A 20,142-nucleotide genomic window follows, 5' to 3' on the forward strand; every position below is an offset into this window, starting at 1 on the left:
GACATCCTTTCTTGATACCATAGGTCCCTCAGGAGCGAGCACATCTTTAGCACTCTATGAAAGCAGTGTTTGCAACAATGTTTGTAGCAATCTAATGTATTGTTGCAAACACAGTTGTTAGAGAGTTGTAAAAAGGCCTGTGCATTTGGCAGTTGCGTTATTTGCCGGATATCTTCTTGTGAAAGCGCAATTCAATAAGATATGTGCAAATTCGAAAAGATCCAAATGCCGCAAGCAGCTGACTTCTTCCCCATTCGGCAGCTAACGAAACTGACGAATGCACAAACCTAATGAAAATAAATTGAAAAGTTGTATAAAATTGCATACTCTCCCTGAAAGTTTTAATCTAGACTTTACTGTCCCTTTAATATTCTTGCATTGCACTTAAGGAGACAGTCTACTCCAGAATTGTTATGGTTTAAAAAGATAATCCATTTATTACCCATTCCCCAGTTTTACATAACCAACACTGTTATATTAATATACTTTTTACCTCTGTGACTAACTTGTATCTAAGCCTCTGCAGACTGCCCCCTTATCTCAGTGCTTTTGACAGATTTAAATTTTAGCCAATCAGTGCCCTCTCATAAATAACTCCACGGGCATGAACACAATGTTATCTATATGGCACACATAAACTAGCGCTGCTAGCTGTGGAAAAACTGTCAAAATACACAGAGATAAGAGGCAGCCTTCAAGGGCTTAGAAATTAGCATATGAGCCTACCTGGGTTTATCTTTCAACAAAGAATACCAAAAGAACAAAGCAAATTTGATGATAAAAGTAAATTGGAAAGTTGCCCTATCTAAATCATGAAAGTTTCATTTTTGACTAGACTGTCCCTTTAAGCTGAAGTGTTTCCTGCAATAATTTTTGACAAGGAAAAAGGAATATTACGTTGAATCTCCATTAGGAAAATATTTCTGTGTTTCTGTAAATATTGCTACCTATTATTGCAAGTTGTCAGTGTATAAACCTACAGCATGATTTGTTCTCATGTCACTGGGCACACATTTCAGATGACTTACTCACTTTTAGAAAACAATTTTATTACATTAAATCAAACTAAAATTATACTCCAGGAGACCTGGTATCATTAAATAGTGTATTTTGATATGAATAACTTTACAGAACAGTGATGTTAGTTATCCACAAGGGGGCAGTATTGCACTTTATTACATTATTTTCTGTTCCTACCACAACAAACAGTTATCAGTTATTTTCATAGCTATTAAAGATTTATTTGATTTGTTATTTATTTGATTTGTATTTTGAAATTATGTTTTAAGAACAGTTTGAATATTACATCTTCTGTGTATAGGTGATGGTCATATTTTTAGTTTTTTGCAATATAATTTAATGAGCTAAGCTGCTCTTAGAAAATCTATCCCACAGCTTATAACTTTTCTTGGTTTTCCAGTGTATGAGAAGAGAGTTACAAGCAAGAGAATCCAAAAGTATAATGGGGACATGAAACCCAAATACTATTTTTTATGAATCAGATAGAATTTACAATTAAAAAAAATAAAAATCCAATTTACTTATATTATCAAATGTGCACTGTTCTCATTTTATTCTTTGTTGAAGATATATCTAGATAGGAAGTGTTCACGTCTGACGCACTACATAACAGGAAATAACGCTGCCATCTAGTGTTCTTTCTAATGTATTACATTGTTGCAAAACTACTACCATATAGTGCTGCATATAGTCCTGAGCTTACCCTTCCTGCTTTTCAACAGAGGATAACAAGAAAACAAAACAAGAAGTAAATTGCAAAGTTGTTTAAAATTGTATGTTCTATCTGAATCATAAAAGAACAAAATTGGGTTTTATGTCCATTTAAAAAACATTTCTCTGTATTTCAAAATTGATTTGTGTGCCATTTAAAAACATTTATTGTCCATTGGAATAATTGCTCAAAAAGTACCAAAAAATCTACTAATTCTTCTAAGATATGTAACTAAATTAAGTAAGAACTCACCTGGTTTTACCATTTGGAATGTTCACACAAATAGAATGTTGTAAAATAATTTTTAATGGACCATTGAATTAAGGGTAAAATGATCAACTGTTTTCCAGTAATCAAATGATACATACGAAACCATTAAGGGGGATGTATTTAAAATGCCATTATAGTGTTAAAATGACACACTCTAATCCCTTAGATAATGTCATTTTTACACTAGTGACTCTGTAATGCGATGTGCAGGGGTTAAATACATCCTTAAAGTCCTGTTCGAGAGCATTGTGGGTCCAAATCGGAAACTGCCGCTGATCCAATAAGCAGCGCTAGTTGTCCGCCCCCCAGCTGTTAAATCTGTCATTAAACCCTTTGCGCAGATTAAACATATTACATTACAATATCGCTAGTGTTAAAATTATATTTCCTTAACAGATTAGCAGTCTGTTTTTTTTGTTTCATTATAATTTTCTCACTGGCAGAAAAGGAACCTAGGTTATGATTTGCCTTTACTGAAAGAACTTGGATTTTTTTTTAATCTAAATTAAAGGGACATGAAACCCATTTTTTCAGAAAGAACAAGCACTTTTAAACAACGTTCTAATTTATTTCTGTTATCAAATTTCCTTTGTTCTTTTGGCATCTTTTGTTGAAAAGCAGGGACATAAGTTCAGGAGCGTGCACGTGTCTGGAGCACTACATGGTAACAGATTTGCTAGAATGTTATCCATTTGCAATACCACTAGAGGGCAGCGCTATTTCCTGCCATGTAGTGCTCCAGATGCCTACCTAGGTACCTGTTCAACAAAGAATACCATGGGAACAAATCAAATTTGATAATAGATTGGGATCTTTTTTAAATTGTATGCTCTGTCTGAATCACAAAGGAAAATGTTGGGTTTTTATATCCCTTTAACTCCAGTGGCGTCACTTGGGGGGTGCGGACCGCACCCGGGTTTAGCGCAATAGCGCGCTATGTGACTGTGCTACTTTACATCAAGCAATTTTATCACCATATTGGCCCATTGAAGACGTCATTATCATGTTTACATACAGATGATAATGATCGGTCCGCCCGCCACCCCCATCCACGTGCTGGCTTTGATCATGCCCCCCCTCCCGTACCCACCATCCCATCACAGCCGTTTGCCTCTCTCTAGACTGGAGATGAAGAGGGAGGTGGGAGGAGCAGGAGCTGCAGTCGTCACGTGTCTGACCAGGTAGCAGCACCGCAGGACAGAGCGAGATTTAAAGGGACACTGAACCCAAATGTTTTCTTACGTGATTCAGATAGATCAGCAATTTTAAACAACTTTCTAATTTACTCCTATTATCAATTTTTCTTCATTCTCTAGCTTTCTTTATTTGAAAAAGAAGGCATCTAAGCTATTTTTTTGGTTCAGACCATGGAAAGCGCTTGTTTATTGGTGGGTGAATTTATCCACCAATCAGCAAGAACAACACAGTGTGTTCACCAAAAATGGGCCGGCATCTAAACTTACATTCTTGCATTTCAAATAAAGATACCAAGAGAATGAAGAGAATTTGATAATAGGAGTAAATTAGAAAGTTGCTTAAAATTGCATGCTCTATCTGAATCACGAATAAAAAACATTTGGGTTCAGTGTCCCTTTAAGCAGCCGCAGCAACACTGATGCAGCAGCGATCAGCACTAGCAGCAAGCAAGCAATTGAAGTCTAGACTCTAGTGACACAGACACAGCCAGGAGGACAGTTGAAGATCGATCTGGGCAACTCAATTATAAGCCATATATATAATAATATATATTAGTGATCAAAATCAATCATATACCCAGGTAGCCCTCAGTTTACGCCGGGGTTAGGTTCCAGAAGGAATGGTTGTAAATCAAAACCGTTGTAAATTGAAACCCAGTTTATAATGTAAGTCAATGGGAAGTGAGGGAGTTAGGTTCCAGGCCCCTCTCAAAATTGTCATAAGTAACATCTAATACATTAGTTTTAAAGCTTTGAAATGAAGACTTTAAATGCTAAACAGCATTATAAGCCTAATAAAATAATCACACAACAAAGAATATATAATTCAACTAAGTTAAATGAACAAAAACATTTGCTAAACAGCATTATAAACCTAATAAAATAATCACACAACACAGAATATATAATTAAATTAAAGGGACATAATACTCATATGCTAAATCACTTAAAACTGATGCAGTATAACTGTAAAAAGCTGACAGGAAAATATCACCTGAGCACCTCACAATCTCCTCAGCTCAGCAGAGTAAGTTCTGTGTAAAAATTTATACTCAACTGCTCCCAGCTGCAGGTAAAAAAATTAAAAAAATTGAAGAAATGAACAGCAGTCAATCAGCATCAGCAGTGCTGAGGTCATGAACTCTTACTGTGATCTCATGAGATTTGACTTAACTCTCATGAGATTTCATAGTAAGCTTCCTTTATCTGATTGGTGAAATAAGATGAGAGTGCACGATACTCATCCCTTCAGATGTCCCAGGACAGACACACTAAAATGCTGCTTAGAAGTCCTTTACAATGGAATGTGGCTACTGAGGAACTTTTGAGGTAAAATATCTTTCTTTTTTACATAGAGATGTTCAGGAGATCTTTTCTAGTCAGCTTTTTACAGCTATGCTGCATCACTTTCAAGTGTTTAAACATTTGGGTATTATGGCCCTTCAAGTTCAATGAACAAAAAACATTTGCTAAACAGCATTATAAACCCAATAAAATAATCAAAAAACACAGACTTCACTTGAATTTTTCTGCAAACAGTTCTTTCTATACATTCCAATCTGGACTAATTTATAGACAGGAAGATCTTGTTCCTTTGCAAGCTGCTCGATAGCTCAGGTCTAGTTAAACTGATTCATTTCAGCTTGCTTGGCTTGCATATCTTTGCTGCAACACAAGCGGACAGCTCCACCTACTGGCTATTTTAATCAATGCAGTGTTTCTCAATGCTTTTCAATAGCAGTCACATGACTGAAAAAAAGGTTGTTATTCTGAAACGGTGCAAATTGAACCGTTGTAAACCGAGGGCCACCTGTATATAATAATATATATTAGTGATAAAAATCAATCATATACTATAATTATGTAATGCTATTCTAATACTATCATTACATAAATATATGATTAACTGATTTTTATTACTGAAGGCTGCTGCCTTGTTCTGTTGCTCACCTACAGTTTTACGCAGCACGGTCAATTCCTTAATAATTGCTAAGCTCCTTGAGCGCCACTGACACTGATACTATATCTATATGCACAGCAATTGTGTATCCTCTTTCTTTACTAAGCACAAGTTTGTATATTTGTTTAGCTGATTTGCAGGGGTTAATGCACACAACGTATTATTATATAATAATATTCTTATAATGGTTAAGGAACATTAAACTGATAAGTATGTACACATATTCTGCTAACACAGCAATGCCCAGTGATGCTTTTTGTGCCTAGGGAAGGGTAATAAATCTAGAAATAGTTGCCTCACCACTTTTATTTTCTAATTGTATTAAATCCATAACATCCATTTTTTTATTATGGGTGCGTGACTTTCCAATTTACTTATATTATCATAGTTGCTTCATTCTATTGGTATCCTTTGTTGAAGGCGCAGTAATACACTACTGGGAGCTAGCTGAACATATTGGGTGAGCAAATTACAAGAGGCACATGTGTGCAGCCACCAACCAGCAGCTAACTCTCAGTAGTACATTGCTGTTCCTGAGCCTACCTAGGTATGATTTTCAACAAAGGATACCAAGATAGTTATATGAAAGTTATAATTTATGAGTAACATTTGTAAAAAAACCAACCAAACATAAATGGGGGGGGGGGGGGGTGAAACCATGAGATACCACACCGGGTGACACCAACCCTAGTGACGCCGCTGTTTAACTCCATTAAATGGATGTTATTAGTGATCATAACATTTCATCTATATACAAATGTATAAATTTAGTAACATTTTAGCCATGTACTCTTGTAAGCAACATTACTTTATTTTAAATATATTTAGCAACAAAATAAATGGCTCACACTCTTCCTATTGTATTTAAAGAGAGTCTAGATTATGTTTTCACTGAAAAAATTAGATGTAAGTAAACCGTACTTACTCTAATACTGGCAACCCTTCATCATCAGATTGAGTCATCTCATCTTCTGATTGGTCACTGAGCAGGTCACATGGTAATACTGTACTACTGTCTGCAATTTCCAAAACTGGTGCAATGCTCGGTCTCCTATTTCCAGAACCGTTCTCGGCAGGAAGGGTTAAATTACTGCTGTTAATCTGCCGACACTCTGTATTTTGTAAATCCATTGCTACTGTACCTAGGGAAAAACAATGCATATAATTTAGTGAGTTAAAAATGATATATGGGCAAGGTAGAATAACAAATATGCTGTGAATTGTTCCCGACAGGCAGCTTTTGGAGAAGAAAAAATGTTTAGGAAAAACTCAGTGGCAAAAAAATAAAAAATATGAGATAAACACACAAATGAAGGAACGTGGGTAAAATGTACTTCAGAGTCTATGACAAAGAGATAAATTATAGAGCGAAATGCGTAAGACAACATTAGCCAATTTGGCCTTTTGCTTCATTTTATTTTAAAGCTAAAAAGTTTCATATTTTATTTTATAATTTTGAGAATAAATTTACCTAGACCTGCTTGTGAGGCTCAGGATTTCAGAATTTGGTTAATGAACAGAGCCTTATAAAGACTATTTGGGTCTGTTTTGCATCTTACATATTGTATATAAAAAAAAGATGCAAGTGAATTTGTTAAAAAAACATGTGTGCACTGGTTCATAGAGACAACTAACATATATCTACTGTGAGTGACACATATCTATAAACAGCACCAAGAAAAGTATTTGTATCTGGCAAAAGGAACATCCATTATTTTACACACATTGAAAAATCTTTTAAGAATGTCTATGTGGCCTCCTTTGCTCTGGCCAATCAGAGACCAGATGTAAATGACCTTGTACACTGCTTAAAACAATCACTGAGAAGCATGCACCAAGGTCACATATCCTAGTTTCTCTGTTCACAGTAGTAAAGCAAATTTTAGTAATAGTTTAAAAAATAAATAATGAGTATAGATTGCATTTTTTTTAAAAAACATTTTAAAATATACCAATTTAAAGGGATAGTAAAAACGTTGAGATTTTAAAATGAAATGCTTAAAGGGACAGTAATTGTTGCTCCTAAGCCTATCTAGATTTACTCTTCAACAACGGATGCCAAGAGAACAAATTAGATAAAAGAAGTAAATTGGAAAGTTGTTTATGCTTCAATGATCTGCAGTACTTTCTCTACAATTGTGTGTAGTGAAATTGTGCAATATATTTTATTGTTTATTTTGCTCAGTTTTCCTGTAATTTATCTCTGAAAACAAATATTAATTTATCCGTTCTGAGCTTTTTTTTAATTCTCTGATCACTGGAAATCTGCATGAAATAAGTCAAATTGCCAAATGATCTAGTCAAAAGTAGGATTGTCACAACATGCCACTAATAAATGTTTATCACATACCAGATACCACGTACCACTCTGAAAGGCAACATTTAAAGGGACATAACAGTTAAAAGTTTTCTATCATGCTTATAAAAAAACACTAATTAAAAGGGTTAAAATATTTGAGATTTTTCTTTTTTAAGACCAAGTTATAGCTGCTTACTTTTATTTTCACGACTGATTTGTTGAAATAAATACATAGGTGTCTAAAAGGGGAAGACCAGGGTAGGAACAAGCCACCCCCCCTAGATAATAGATGGTAAATTGTGTGCCCCCCACAGGTCTTGGACCCTTAGCCCTGCTGCCCCTCAGTCACTCTCTTATAAACTTTATATACTTCAGATGTGAGACCCTTGGCCCTGCAAGCCCTATTTCAGTCCAATTCCCACACAACAAGTCTCAGACCACTTACCTTGGTGAGTCCCTTATTTTTATAGCTCCTGGGCATCTAGGCCAGCTGCATGGTACACTTTCGAAGGGGATGGACAGTGCTGGGTCTGGCAGCCATACTGCATAACAGCCAGGCAGAAACTTGACAAGCATTGTATCCACTTATGTCACCAATCTGTGCAGTATTAAAATAACGGAAAGTGCCACACATCCATGGGTGTACATTTCTATCTATGAATTATTATATCACACAAATAGGTTGGGAATGACAACAACACATGTCCATTATAACAAGGGGATAGGAAGCTGTAATGGTCTCTCATTGGCTTGTCTTGCATGGACATGTATGGTGAACCAATAAGCATGCACTCAAGTTTCTAATTGTTTTTTAACCCCTTCCTGCCGTTAGGGCATTCCATGCCGTCCTAACTGCGCTGGGCTTTAGTGCCGTTAGGACAACATGGAATGCCCTAGCCGTTTGGCTGTACTAAAGCCATATGTGTTACCTGAATGGGATTGCGGATTGTGTCAGGGGGGGATAGGCAATCACAATCCCATCATTGAAATCACTCGATCGCATGAAAAGCAGGAAACCCCAGCATAAGCATAGTTGAATACTACAAAATGCTCATTGGCTCATAAAGACAACTCAAGCAGCCCTATTAGTAGACAAAGACACCCACCCACATCATAAAAACAAAGTTATTTTTCAACACAGGAGGTTTGAATTCAGAAAAAAATACATATTTAAAAAGACATGAAATCCAACATTTTTCTTTAATGATTCAGATAGAGCATGCAATTTTAAACAAATTTCCAATTTACTTCAATTAGAAAATTTACTTAATTCCTTTGCTATTCTTTGTTGAATGAGCGGCATTGCACTACAGGAAGCTAGGTGAACACACTGGTTAAACCAATGACAACAAGTATACATGTGCACCCACCAATCAGGATCTAGCTTTTGAGCCTACCTATGAATTCTTCTAAACAAAATATACCAAGAGAACAAAGCAAAAAAGATAATAGACATACATTGGAAAGTTGTTTAAAATCGTATGTTCTATCTGAAACTTGATAGAAAATGTTTGGGTTTCATGTCCCTTTAAATGCCCCTTTTTTTAGATAGGACAATGAATAAACTTACTTTAATATTGCATTAAGCAAGACATAGATGAGAACTCAAGGAAAGCTTGATTGACACATTTTCTGTGTCTTTATTATTTTCCTACAAGAAAACATTGCTTGTCTAATAGAAATGTTGTCCTATCAGCATCTTTCATGCTACAGTTGAGTCTGGTACATTGTTTCCATGGAAATAAAGTTTTCTTCTAAATGATTTATGATTTGCAAATTGCACTGTTGAAATATGTTTACTGTATTTTACCTTAAAGGGATATGAAACCTAAATATTTTCCTTTGTGATTCAGACAGAACATACCATTTTAAAAAAGGTTCCAATTTTCTTCTTTTATAAAGTTCCCATGATATTCTGTGTTGAAGAGATATCTGAATCCTGAAATAAAAATCTTTGGTTTCATATCCCTTTAAATAATATTTTCTTATATGTTTGTTCCCTCAGTAATTCATTTATATGGTGGCTTCTCTTCAACAGCAGTGACTGCTATTATTTTAACGCCACAATAATGTTCTTCAATGGCTGGGAACAGCTGTAAAATATTTGTCATGTGCTGCAGAATAAAAGTAGTTTTTTAGACTTCAGATCACATTTCTTTTCAGACATACTTTGACTTATTTTCTTTAAAAGATCAATAAACAGTCTCTAACATGTTTTCTTTTGTAGAGGTGTAAATGACAAATATAATTATTTTTTTTGACAGTCAAAATAAAAGTTAATAAGAAAAGCAAACACATTTTAGTTGATATTGATTGGTACATTTCTGTATCTAGCAATCCAAATTGGACACTTTGTCCTTCACTGCACTGAAATGTCACGTCGTGAGCCAAGTTCACTTTCTTATAATCATTCGTGCCCACGTATCATGGTACTCCCCACATGCCAACACGGAAGACATTCTCAGATGCACCTGGTATAAAAGCTTTCTGACAACTTAAACATCACTGCTGGCAGATCCAAAAGTGACTTTTTTTTTTAATTACTCACTGGATAGAATTCTAAATGTAACAACTGTCGTCCTTAATTCACTCAAGTCGTACACTGTGAATTCTGCTCTTCTGAGACAAGGTGCCAGCACAGCTTACGGTAAAATCATTAACACTACACCAGGGAGAGGAACTTGCCAGCAAAATCTAATGTAAGAGACATGCACTAGAGTCGTCAGTATACTGCTGAGCTGGCATCTCTCATGGAACACAAAAAAATGATATTGTGAACAGATTTAGATATATCTCGAAGGGAATAGAATTTTACAGCAAACCGAGTAAACTAGGTCTGGAATTATAAATCTAGAGACCCTTGGCAGACATTATTTAAAGAGATACTAAACCCAAATTTTCTCTTTCATGATTTAGACTAGGCAGCAATTTTAAGCAACTTTCTAATTTACTCCTATTCTCAATTTTTCTTCGTTCTCTTGGTATCTTTATTTGAAAAAGCAGGAATGAAAGCTTAGAAGCTGGCCCATTTTCGGTTTAGCACCTGATTACAGCTTGCAAGCCCTATCCAGGGTGCTGAACCAAAAATGGGCTGGCTCCTAAGCTTTCATTCCTGCTTTTTCGAAAAAAGATACCAAGAGAACAAAGAAAAATTGATAATAGGAATAAATTAGAAAGTTGCTTAAAAGTGCAAGCTCTACCCAAATCATGAAAGAAAATATTTGAGTTTAGTATCCCTTATGCCTAATTGTGACAATATTAGCATGGGCACATATTGCTTTGACGCATGCTTACATAAAGCAGTGATCACCAACTTCCTAACACATGGGTGCTTTAGATCAATATTTTAAAGGTTGCATATACATTTAGGGCAATTAAACATACAAATATTAAAAATGATTAAAAAGGGGGATGGGCAACTAGGGATCATCTGAAAACAAAATTAGGAGGGTCCCATTAGTCATTTATATGTGAGACTGTTTCTTAGTTCCAAGGTGTTGTAAAAGGGGAGGAGTTTGGGAAGGAATAAAGGGCAGGTAAGACAGGAAGCAAGGATCACTAACCCTTTTTCTTTTTCCCTCCCTAGAATCGTTAAGAATCCGGAGGGGTCACATGGAGACAAGGAGAGACAATGGCATGGCTATGGGCAGGAGGTTGGCTATTTAGCCAACTCATTGTAAGATGGCATGTGCAGCCCCTTAAGGGTATGGTGCAACTACTTCTGACATTGGCTTGTGGTCTTTGGTCAAAGCTTTTTTTCAGTGAGCAAAGTTAAAGTAGTTGCTAGACCGTATTCATCTATGTATGCAGTGAATTTGGTGTCTGGCCTGTAGGTGCGGCGGTGTGGGGTGGGGAGGATCCCGTAGAATACCTTGACCTGCTGTGTTGGTCTTTGGTCAAACTGGTATTGTGTCCTGCTATGCCGTGGGTTCTGCTTGCATTTCACCGCCCCCCCACTTAGGGGTGTTACCTCCCCTGAGACGTGGCCCCCAAGTTCATGTTTAGTGCTGCTGCATTTATTGAAACTGTGACAATTTATATGAATTTGATTTGGTGATGTTGGGTTGCTTTAATAATTTTCCTCAATTTATTAAATCTGTGACCTTTTCCAAATTGTAATGCTTTAATGCCAAGAACTGTTTCTGTGTCTTTATTGGAGGGGGGGGGGGTGTAAATAAGGTAATATTGCAATAGTTTTTTTTATTTTTAGAAGTATTGTTTTTCCTTTGGTTTTCCAGGAATTGCTTTAGGGGCTCCAGATCTTAAAATTATTTGACACAGTGGTGGTAGCTGACAATCTCTCTCCCCCCCCCCACACACACACAAAAGCCTTCCAGCTTTTCATATTATCCAGGAAATATCTGGCCTCTATACTCTAATGAATAAGCTCTCTACTTTATAACAGCTGAATATCTATACACTAATAGTTAACATGCTGCACAGCGCTAAACGTAATAAAGGTTGCAGGGTTCCGTTGTGTCTTTGTGCTGCTGTTTTTAGCCCACCGAGACCAGTTGGCTATTCCTGATCTAGGCTCAGCAACTCCCCTTGAGTAAAACATACATAAGAGTTTTTTGGTGCGGAAGAACCATCCTTGCCAGTTAACTCTATATAAGCTGTACATTATTTGGCAGGCTGTAAATGGAAACTAACTTGGAATGTTTATTCATATTTTTTTTTGTGTGCCAACAACGTGGAATATTCCTTGTGGCATTAAAGTGTTTTACTCAGAGCTGCCCAGATTGGTTGAGGGATCTGCGGTTGAGTTGATGCTAAGAGAACAATCGCTCAGGCTGTTTACACAACCAGGGACGGAACTACCAATGGTGCAGCAGATGCAGTGGCACCAGGGACCACGTTCTGGGGGGGGGGGGGGGGGGCAAAGCAGCCAGTCAGTACATAAATGTGTGTAGAATGTGTATAATCTTAATGCAGAGAGTCTTTTTTTAGTGTAATTTAATGCAATATCTCTATCTATCTATCTAATGTATCTATCTATTTATCTATCTATTATATGTCTATCTATCTATTATCTATCTGTCTGTCTATCTCTCTACGTATATCTTGGTGCCCAAATGATGGGGTGACCCAGAGAAACAAGTCTATACATAGGTGTAATACATTTTGAAAGATTCTCTTTTAGATAAATATTTGAGTATCATCTCTGCAGTTTTGACATATAAACAAATACTTTCTTGTTGCTATATTGTAACCACAAATCATGTACAAAAGCATGGAATATTTTACATATAGGAACAAAGTAAAGAGGCATATGTGGATATCTTTATTTTATCATTTTTATTTGGGTGTGGATATTTTATATTCTATTTTTAATTAAATAATCTTATTGTATGAATGTTTTTTATGGATCTAATCTGGTTTCTTTCTCATCTTGTATATGCCATGCTTTACAGACGTGCACAAAGATCTACAAAATTATTTATATATATATATTCATACACAAGCCACATTTTAAAAGAAAGTGGAATCCCACAGATTCATTATTTAGTTAATTTCTCAGGAACACCTCCAGCTGTACTGACGGAGATCTCTGACTGTGCATCGTGACAGCAATTATATTGAGGCTGCTGTGTGTTTTATTTTTTCATCTCAAAACGTACTCAGGGGCTTTTCCCAGACTGCTTTGCATATTTCATTGTTCCTCAATAAGCAAAGGCTCTATTTTTATTCAACCGCTATCACTGTGTTCACATAAACGTAATGTGGTTTCTCTACACGCATTTCCCAAGTGTGCTGCGTTTGATTAAGGTTTCTGCTTCTATTAGCACAGAGCATTTTATATATAAATCGGTTGAGGGTTTTTTAAATCATCTTTTATCAGGTTTTACAGAAATAAATTTGCTGAATGATACTATGCTGTGAGAGGCAGCGGTCCTAAGCTACAGATTTCACACTCATTAATAGGTTAGGTTTAAAGGGACGTTTAACACTAAATGCATTTAGAAAGGATGACGTATACACATGAATGATTTGTATACTATGCAACTCTATTTTTTAAAATATTAGTTTTTGAATATTGAAAAAAATAAGTGTTAAAGGGATATGAAACCCACAATTTTTTTTCTTTCTTGATTCAGTTAGAGCACGCAATTTTTAAGCAACTTTCTAATTTACTCCTATTATCATTTCTTCGTTCTCTTGGTATGTTTGTTTGAAAAAGCAGGAATGAAAGCTTTGAAGCCGGCCCATTTTTGGTTCAGCGTCTGTGTAGCACTTGCTGATTGGTGGCTAAATGTACCTTCCAATCAGCAAGCACTACCCAGGGTGCTGAACCAAAAATTGGCCTGCACCTAAGCTTACATTGCTGCTTTTTCAAATAAAGATACCAAGAAAAATTGATAATAGGAGTAAATTAGAAAGTTGCTTAAATTTTCTGATCTATCTGAATCATTAAAGAAAAAAAATGTGTTTCATATCTTGAGTGACCATATTGCATCTTTAAAAAGGGACTCATATGAAAAATACATATGTCAGGGTTCTTATACAAAACAAACATTTCTTTAACCCTTTAGTGACAGGGTGAAAGTGCCTACATCGGAACACCTGTTCCGATGTAGACAAATTGAAACTATGCGATCATGCATACGATCGCAAGATTTCAATTATTGAATCGCATCTGGGGGGCGTCCCTACAACCCAAGGAACGCCCTCCAGACCGCGATCAAGTCCTAGAAGCAAAAAAGGCTTCAGGACAGCCGTTTGTTATGACGTTCTATTCCGTCATAACGGCTTTAAAGCCCAGTGTAATTATGACGGAATAGAACGGCATAACGGTGTTAAAAGGTTAAACAGGCTTGAAAACAGCCCTGACATGTATTTTTCATGTGTCCCTTTTTAAAGCGGCAATATGGTCACCCTTTTCATATCATTTTAAGTTTAAGTGTCCCTAAAACAATGTTGTAAGTTGTAACTTCTTTCTCTGCTGAATAAATGTCAAGAAAAACATTGCTACTAAGTATCTTTTATGGTTGCACATCATGTTTCTGAGCAAATATATGATGATAAATGTTAATAAATATCAGACTTCACAGTTTAAAACTGCTTATTTTATTGACTCCTATAATCCTTACATGGCCGCCCCAAAGCATAACAGTTTCCGTCTGGCAGCGCGTGGTACAGGCCAGTAGCAGACCTACATTACAGAGGGACCTGGTGCAAAAATGTGCAGTAATAATATACATGCTTCTCTGTATAGTGATTTTTAGTATTGAGGCTCATAAAGAGAACATGGACAGTGACATGAAACTGTCTCTCCTGATTGGCTCAATTTCTGTTTCCTACTTGGGCGCTGCAACACTTGCAGCTACTCAGTGGGATTTTACCTATGTATTTATCATTAGTAAAAAAAAAAAGTATTAGCACAAATTAAATGTCCCTTTAAATATTTTGTGGATTGTCCAATAAAATGTCCTTTCCGCTGTCTGATGCATCCAAAAGGAAATCTTTTAACTTTGTAAGAATCATGGAACTTACTAATGAGGAATTCTCGGGCTGTCACTTCTAATTAAATAGTAATTAAATGGCTTTGATTACAAGTGACTTTCTTTAGCTGCAATCAAATGAAATCATTGCTGCAATGAAGAAGCCCAGCTGTGATATGCCAGAGCCAAAGTCAGAAAAGCACGTGCAGAATCATTAATAGAGAGGTTTTAGATGGAGATGAAGCTTAAAGGGATCGGAAACCCCAAACTGTTTTGTGGGTATTTGGATAAATCATACAATTTTAAGAAACTTTTCAATTTACTTCTATTGTCAAATGTGCTTCATTCACTTGGTATTCTGTGCTGAAGGAGCAGCAATGCGCTACTGGGAGCTAGCTGAACTCACTGGGCGAGCCAATTGAAGTGAAAGTAAACTTTTCCTTACCCAAAGACAATTAAGTATAGTACAACAGGCATCCATTACAGTCGCTAACTTTATATTTTTCATACTTCCAGAAAAAATACATTTTATTTTGAAAATCGCTAACCGTTTCCTCGCTTCCTCCGCCCCCTGCTCTCTTCCTGGTTTCTAACTGTTAGATATAATAGAGTTTCCACCCGCTCAATACGTCATTAGCCGTGCTCGTTCTCGTTATCCTATTTTTTGGCGCATGCACATTGATACGAGCTACGCTACGATATCGTTGCTAATGACTGGATTTCCTGCAGAGGTTTAAATGCACATGTGTCCATTGTGAACGCACATCCGATAATGGAGTAAAATTGTAGGTTTGACGCATGCATATAGGAACATGTGGGCGTGAAACCAACACTTTGAGACGCCCATGGGGGACCAATTAGATCTTTAGAATGATCGTTCATCATGAATACCCCCAAAAAAATTAGAATGCGAGCGGAGAGTTGGCTAACCAGATGGACGGCTTTGCATGAGTGAAAATAAGTATAAAATTCTCAACTTTACTTTCACTTTAAAACAAGGTACACACATGCAGCCACCAATCAGCAGATACCAACCAGAAGTCAATTGCAGCACTTAAACCGATCTTTCAACAAAGGATAACAAAACAAAAAAAACAAGGCAAACTACATATTAGAAGTAAATTTGAGAGTTGATTAAAATGGCTTGCTCTATTTGTATAATGTTTAATTTTGGCTTTACTGCCCCTTTAAGGTTTCAGTAACGCTATGGTAATATTGCAGACGTTTAAGGCAGGCAATGGGTTAACCCTATGTGGGGTATTAGATCTTCACTCAAACACCTTCTTCTGTGTTACTTTTCAATTTTGTGCTAACATTTATATTCTAGATCTTTAAATAGTGCTGCGCTAGACTTGGTATGGTGGATCAGTCATCACGTTGGACCATCTATGCATTAAATCGGTCTCCTGCATAACTTTTGGGTCAGCAATTCTGTTGTCTACTTTTCTATGTTGTGCATTAATGGATTTCAATTAAAACACCTTCTTCCAAAATGCTCAACAGAGGAAAAAAAAGCTGTAGCTGGATCTCTGACCAGAATATTGTCCTTATAAAGTGATGAGGTGAAGCCTGACAAGAAGACTCTCTACGGGACTGGACCTGAGCCGTAGCTCAGACACAGCAGTAATGAGACAGATTTGGGTTCAGATGCGCACATAGATCTCAGGTGCTGTATCTGAATCATTAGTTTAGTTTTGACTTTCATGTCTCTTAAAGTACAATAACATCTCTGGTTCTGTGAAAGCTTGAAATAATAACGGATCATAGAGTATTTTTTTAGTAAATACAATTCATAGAATGATAAAAAAAAAAGGTAAAACAGAATCTTTTATAATATTGTATAGCAGTGATGGCCAAATCATGGCGGCCACAGATCAGTATTTAAGAATCTTTAGTGGCCATAGATTCATTTTTTAGAAGCCTCAATGGCTGCATATTAAAAGGGACATTAAACACCATTTCTTTCTTTCATGACTCAGATAGAAAATACAATTTTAAACAACATTCCAATTTACTTCTATTATCTAATTATCTTCATTCTTATCTTTTGTTGAAGAAATAGCAATGCACATGGGTGAGCCAATCACACAAGGCATCTGTGTGCAGCCACCAATCAGCAGCTACTAAGCATATCTAGATATGCTTTTCAGCAAATAATATCAAGAGAATTAAGCAAAATTATATAATAGAAGTAAATTAGAAAGTTGTTTAAAATTGCATGCTCTTTCTAAATCGTGAAAGAAAAAATGTGGGTTTCATATCCATTTAATGTATGGCTACACATTAATAATAATATATTTCTTACAAATGTTCAGAGGCACAGAGCCTGATTTAGGTAATGTTGCAGAGTATCCTCTATCTGCTGGTCTCTCCTTTGAAGGGCTCTTTTGAGTTGGGGTCACTTAAACCCACCACCAGAATTCACCAAAGCCGACATTTTTAGTTTTGCCTTTTCCTGGGGCCACAAAAACTAGGCAACACATTCTTAGTTTTGTTTTCCCCTCAGGGCTACAAAAACTAGTACAGAGAGACACATGTGGCCCTTGGCCTGCCAGTTGGCCATCCCTGTCGTAAAATATGAAGCCATGTAACTAATCCCACATTATGGCTCACATTATGTTCAAATCAGCCAATAGGATTTCAGTAGCTCTCATCCTATTGGCTGATTTAAAAATTTCAGCCAATAGGAATGCAAGGTACCCCAAATATAAAACGGGTACCTTGCATTCAATCTTCAGTGTGCGGCGACGATCGTACATAGAGGATCTTCCACGCTGGATGTCTCCGCGGCCGCCGTTCTTGTTCCGCGCCGCCTTCACTCCGGATGAAGATAGAAGAGGTTGCCGCCTGGAAGACCTTCTCCGTCGGACTTTAGGAACTGTAAGTACCTATTTTGGAATTAGACTTTTTTTTTATTTTTTGGGGTGGTTTTTTTTTTGGGGATTAGGGATTTTTTTATTTTAATGGGCTGCAAAAGAGTTGATTGCCCTTTTAAGAACAATGCCCATACAAATGCCCCTTTAGGGGAAATTAGTAGCTTAGGTTTTTTTTAGGGTTAGGTTTTTTTATTTTGGGGGATTTTGTGGGTTAGGGGGTTTACTGTTAGGGGTTAATTTGTATTTTTAGGTAAAAGAGCTGATCGCTTTAGGGCAATGCCCTACAAAAGACCCTTTAAAGGACTATTGGTAGTTTAGTCTTAGATTAGGGGGTGTTTTTAATTTGGGGGGGCTTTTTTATTTTTATAGGTGTAGTAGATTAGGTTTAAACAAAAAAATTTCTAATCATTTGGTTTATTTTTTTCTGTAATTTTAGACTTTTTTTGTAATTTTAGATTTATTTTAATTGTAACAGTATTTTTTATTTTATGTAATTGTGGTTAATGTAGGGGGTGTTAAGTTAGGGGGCTTAGTGACTAGATTAGTTATATACGTTGTGCGTTGTGGGGGGTAGCGGATTAGGGGTTAATAGTTTAATTAGGTTTAACGCGTTGTGGGGGGAATGGCGGATTAGGGGTCAATAGTTTAAATAGGTACTTTGCGATGTGGGGGAATGGCGGTTTAGAGGTTAATACATTTTATTGTTAGTTGCGATGTGGGGGAATGGTGGTATAGAGATTAATACATTTTATTGTTAGTTGCGATGTGGGGGAATGGCGATTTAGAGTTTAATACATTTATTATAAGTTGCGATGTGGGGGAATGGCGGTTTAGAGGTTAATACATTTATTATAAGTTGCGATGTGGGGAGTTGGCGGTTTACTGGTTAATACATTTATTATAAGTTGCGATGTGGGGGGGGATGGCGGATAGAGGGGTTTGGACATGTTAAGTTAATTTTTGGGAGGCAGGTTCGATTTCAATGGGAAACAGCTATCAAAAAGCTTTTTTTCCCTATTTTACACCTAGTTGAGCCGGGTGTAATTTTTGTTAATGTATCGGCAGCCTCCGTCAGTGTATTTACAATTTGCGCAGTCATTGGAAGCCTGGTATTATTTAAAGATTAGCGGCTTCTGATACTTTCTATGGGACACGAAAATGTTTTTGGAAGCTGGATTCCAGTTGCCGAAATTAAGGTATAACGGGCAATTGGAAGCAGTCGGTGAACGATATTGCTTCCGACAGCATATTTATAGTTTTGCGAGTACATGCAAACCTAATTACGGCTCAATGGAAACCAGCCCTTATTTGGGACATATGATGCAGCCATGCAATTTTTATGACCCAGGAATTATTTGAGCCACAACTCCCTGACTTCCAGAATTTGTCAAGCCCACGGTAAAACACATCATCAATGAGTAGGTAGTTATTAGACATGTGCATTTGTTTTGGGACTAATGTAGAAAAAAAAAACAAATGTTTCTATATTCCAAAAACAATAAACAAATTGCCTTTTAATGAAAACCACTCTAAACCAGAGAAAAGCGAGAAAACAAATGCAGTTGATTGAATTGTGAGGTTAAAATGGATACTAGTCTAAATGCTTTAATGAGTTCAGATTTATACTTTTTTTAGTTAGAAAGGCTTAGAGAGTTCAAATTTATACTTTTCAATAACAATTTAGCAATGTCCTTGTCAGCTGATTGGTTTTGGTGTCAGCCAATAATTATGCAGGTTTCATTTTCATTTTTTTGGCCAATCCTGACCCCATTAAAATATATACATAAATAACAACTGTCTAGTTATTTTTTCTCTCCCTAATAAAATATATATATATTTTTTTTGTGATTAATGATTTGTCTTGTTATTTTCATTAGCCTTAGAACATGATTGTGCAAACACTGATAAACCGTCTCAGTTGTACCCTTTAAAAAGTATATTGCATCCCTGCCCCTAACCGTTAATATTTTTAGAGACATTCTATTGACGACATTTAAAATATTGCACAATTTCAACGTCAACATTTCAGTCAAGTAAGAAGACCCAATTAACTTCCATAGGTCCATCCTCAATACTCAGCAATGACAGTCACGGTTAATGGCGAGATCATACACCATGAAATTTTTAAAAGTATAACGTAGTAATCCTTCAAAACTATAGGTATAGGTTAATATTTTGAAGAACTACATTTTAAAATGGGCTGAACAATGAAGTAATAATAGCGTGAAAATAAAAGCACTGCCTCCATATTGGGTATTCAATTAGAGGATGACAGTTGAGCCCAAAATATAGATTATTGCAGCCTTAAAGGGATAGAAGGGTAAAAATTGAAGTGTGCATGAATACACACGTTTTTGCAATATACTT

General features: G+C 36.3%; 1 protein-coding gene across 1 annotated transcript in view; it reads right to left on the reverse strand.

The window, feature by feature from the left end:
- Positions 1 to 20,142, reverse strand: part of KCNT1 (potassium sodium-activated channel subfamily T member 1) — a 497,185-nt gene that overhangs the window by 98,121 nt on the left and 378,922 nt on the right. The window contains exon 19 of the mRNA XM_053696070.1: positions 6,084 to 6,300. Coding sequence (XP_053552045.1) covers positions 6,084 to 6,300 — 217 coding nt within the window. The remainder of the gene's footprint in view (positions 1 to 6,083; positions 6,301 to 20,142) is intronic.

Source organism: Bombina bombina, chromosome 12, assembly GCF_027579735.1.
Source record: "Bombina bombina isolate aBomBom1 chromosome 12, aBomBom1.pri, whole genome shotgun sequence".
Lineage (NCBI taxonomy): Eukaryota > Metazoa > Chordata > Amphibia > Anura > Bombinatoridae > Bombina > Bombina bombina.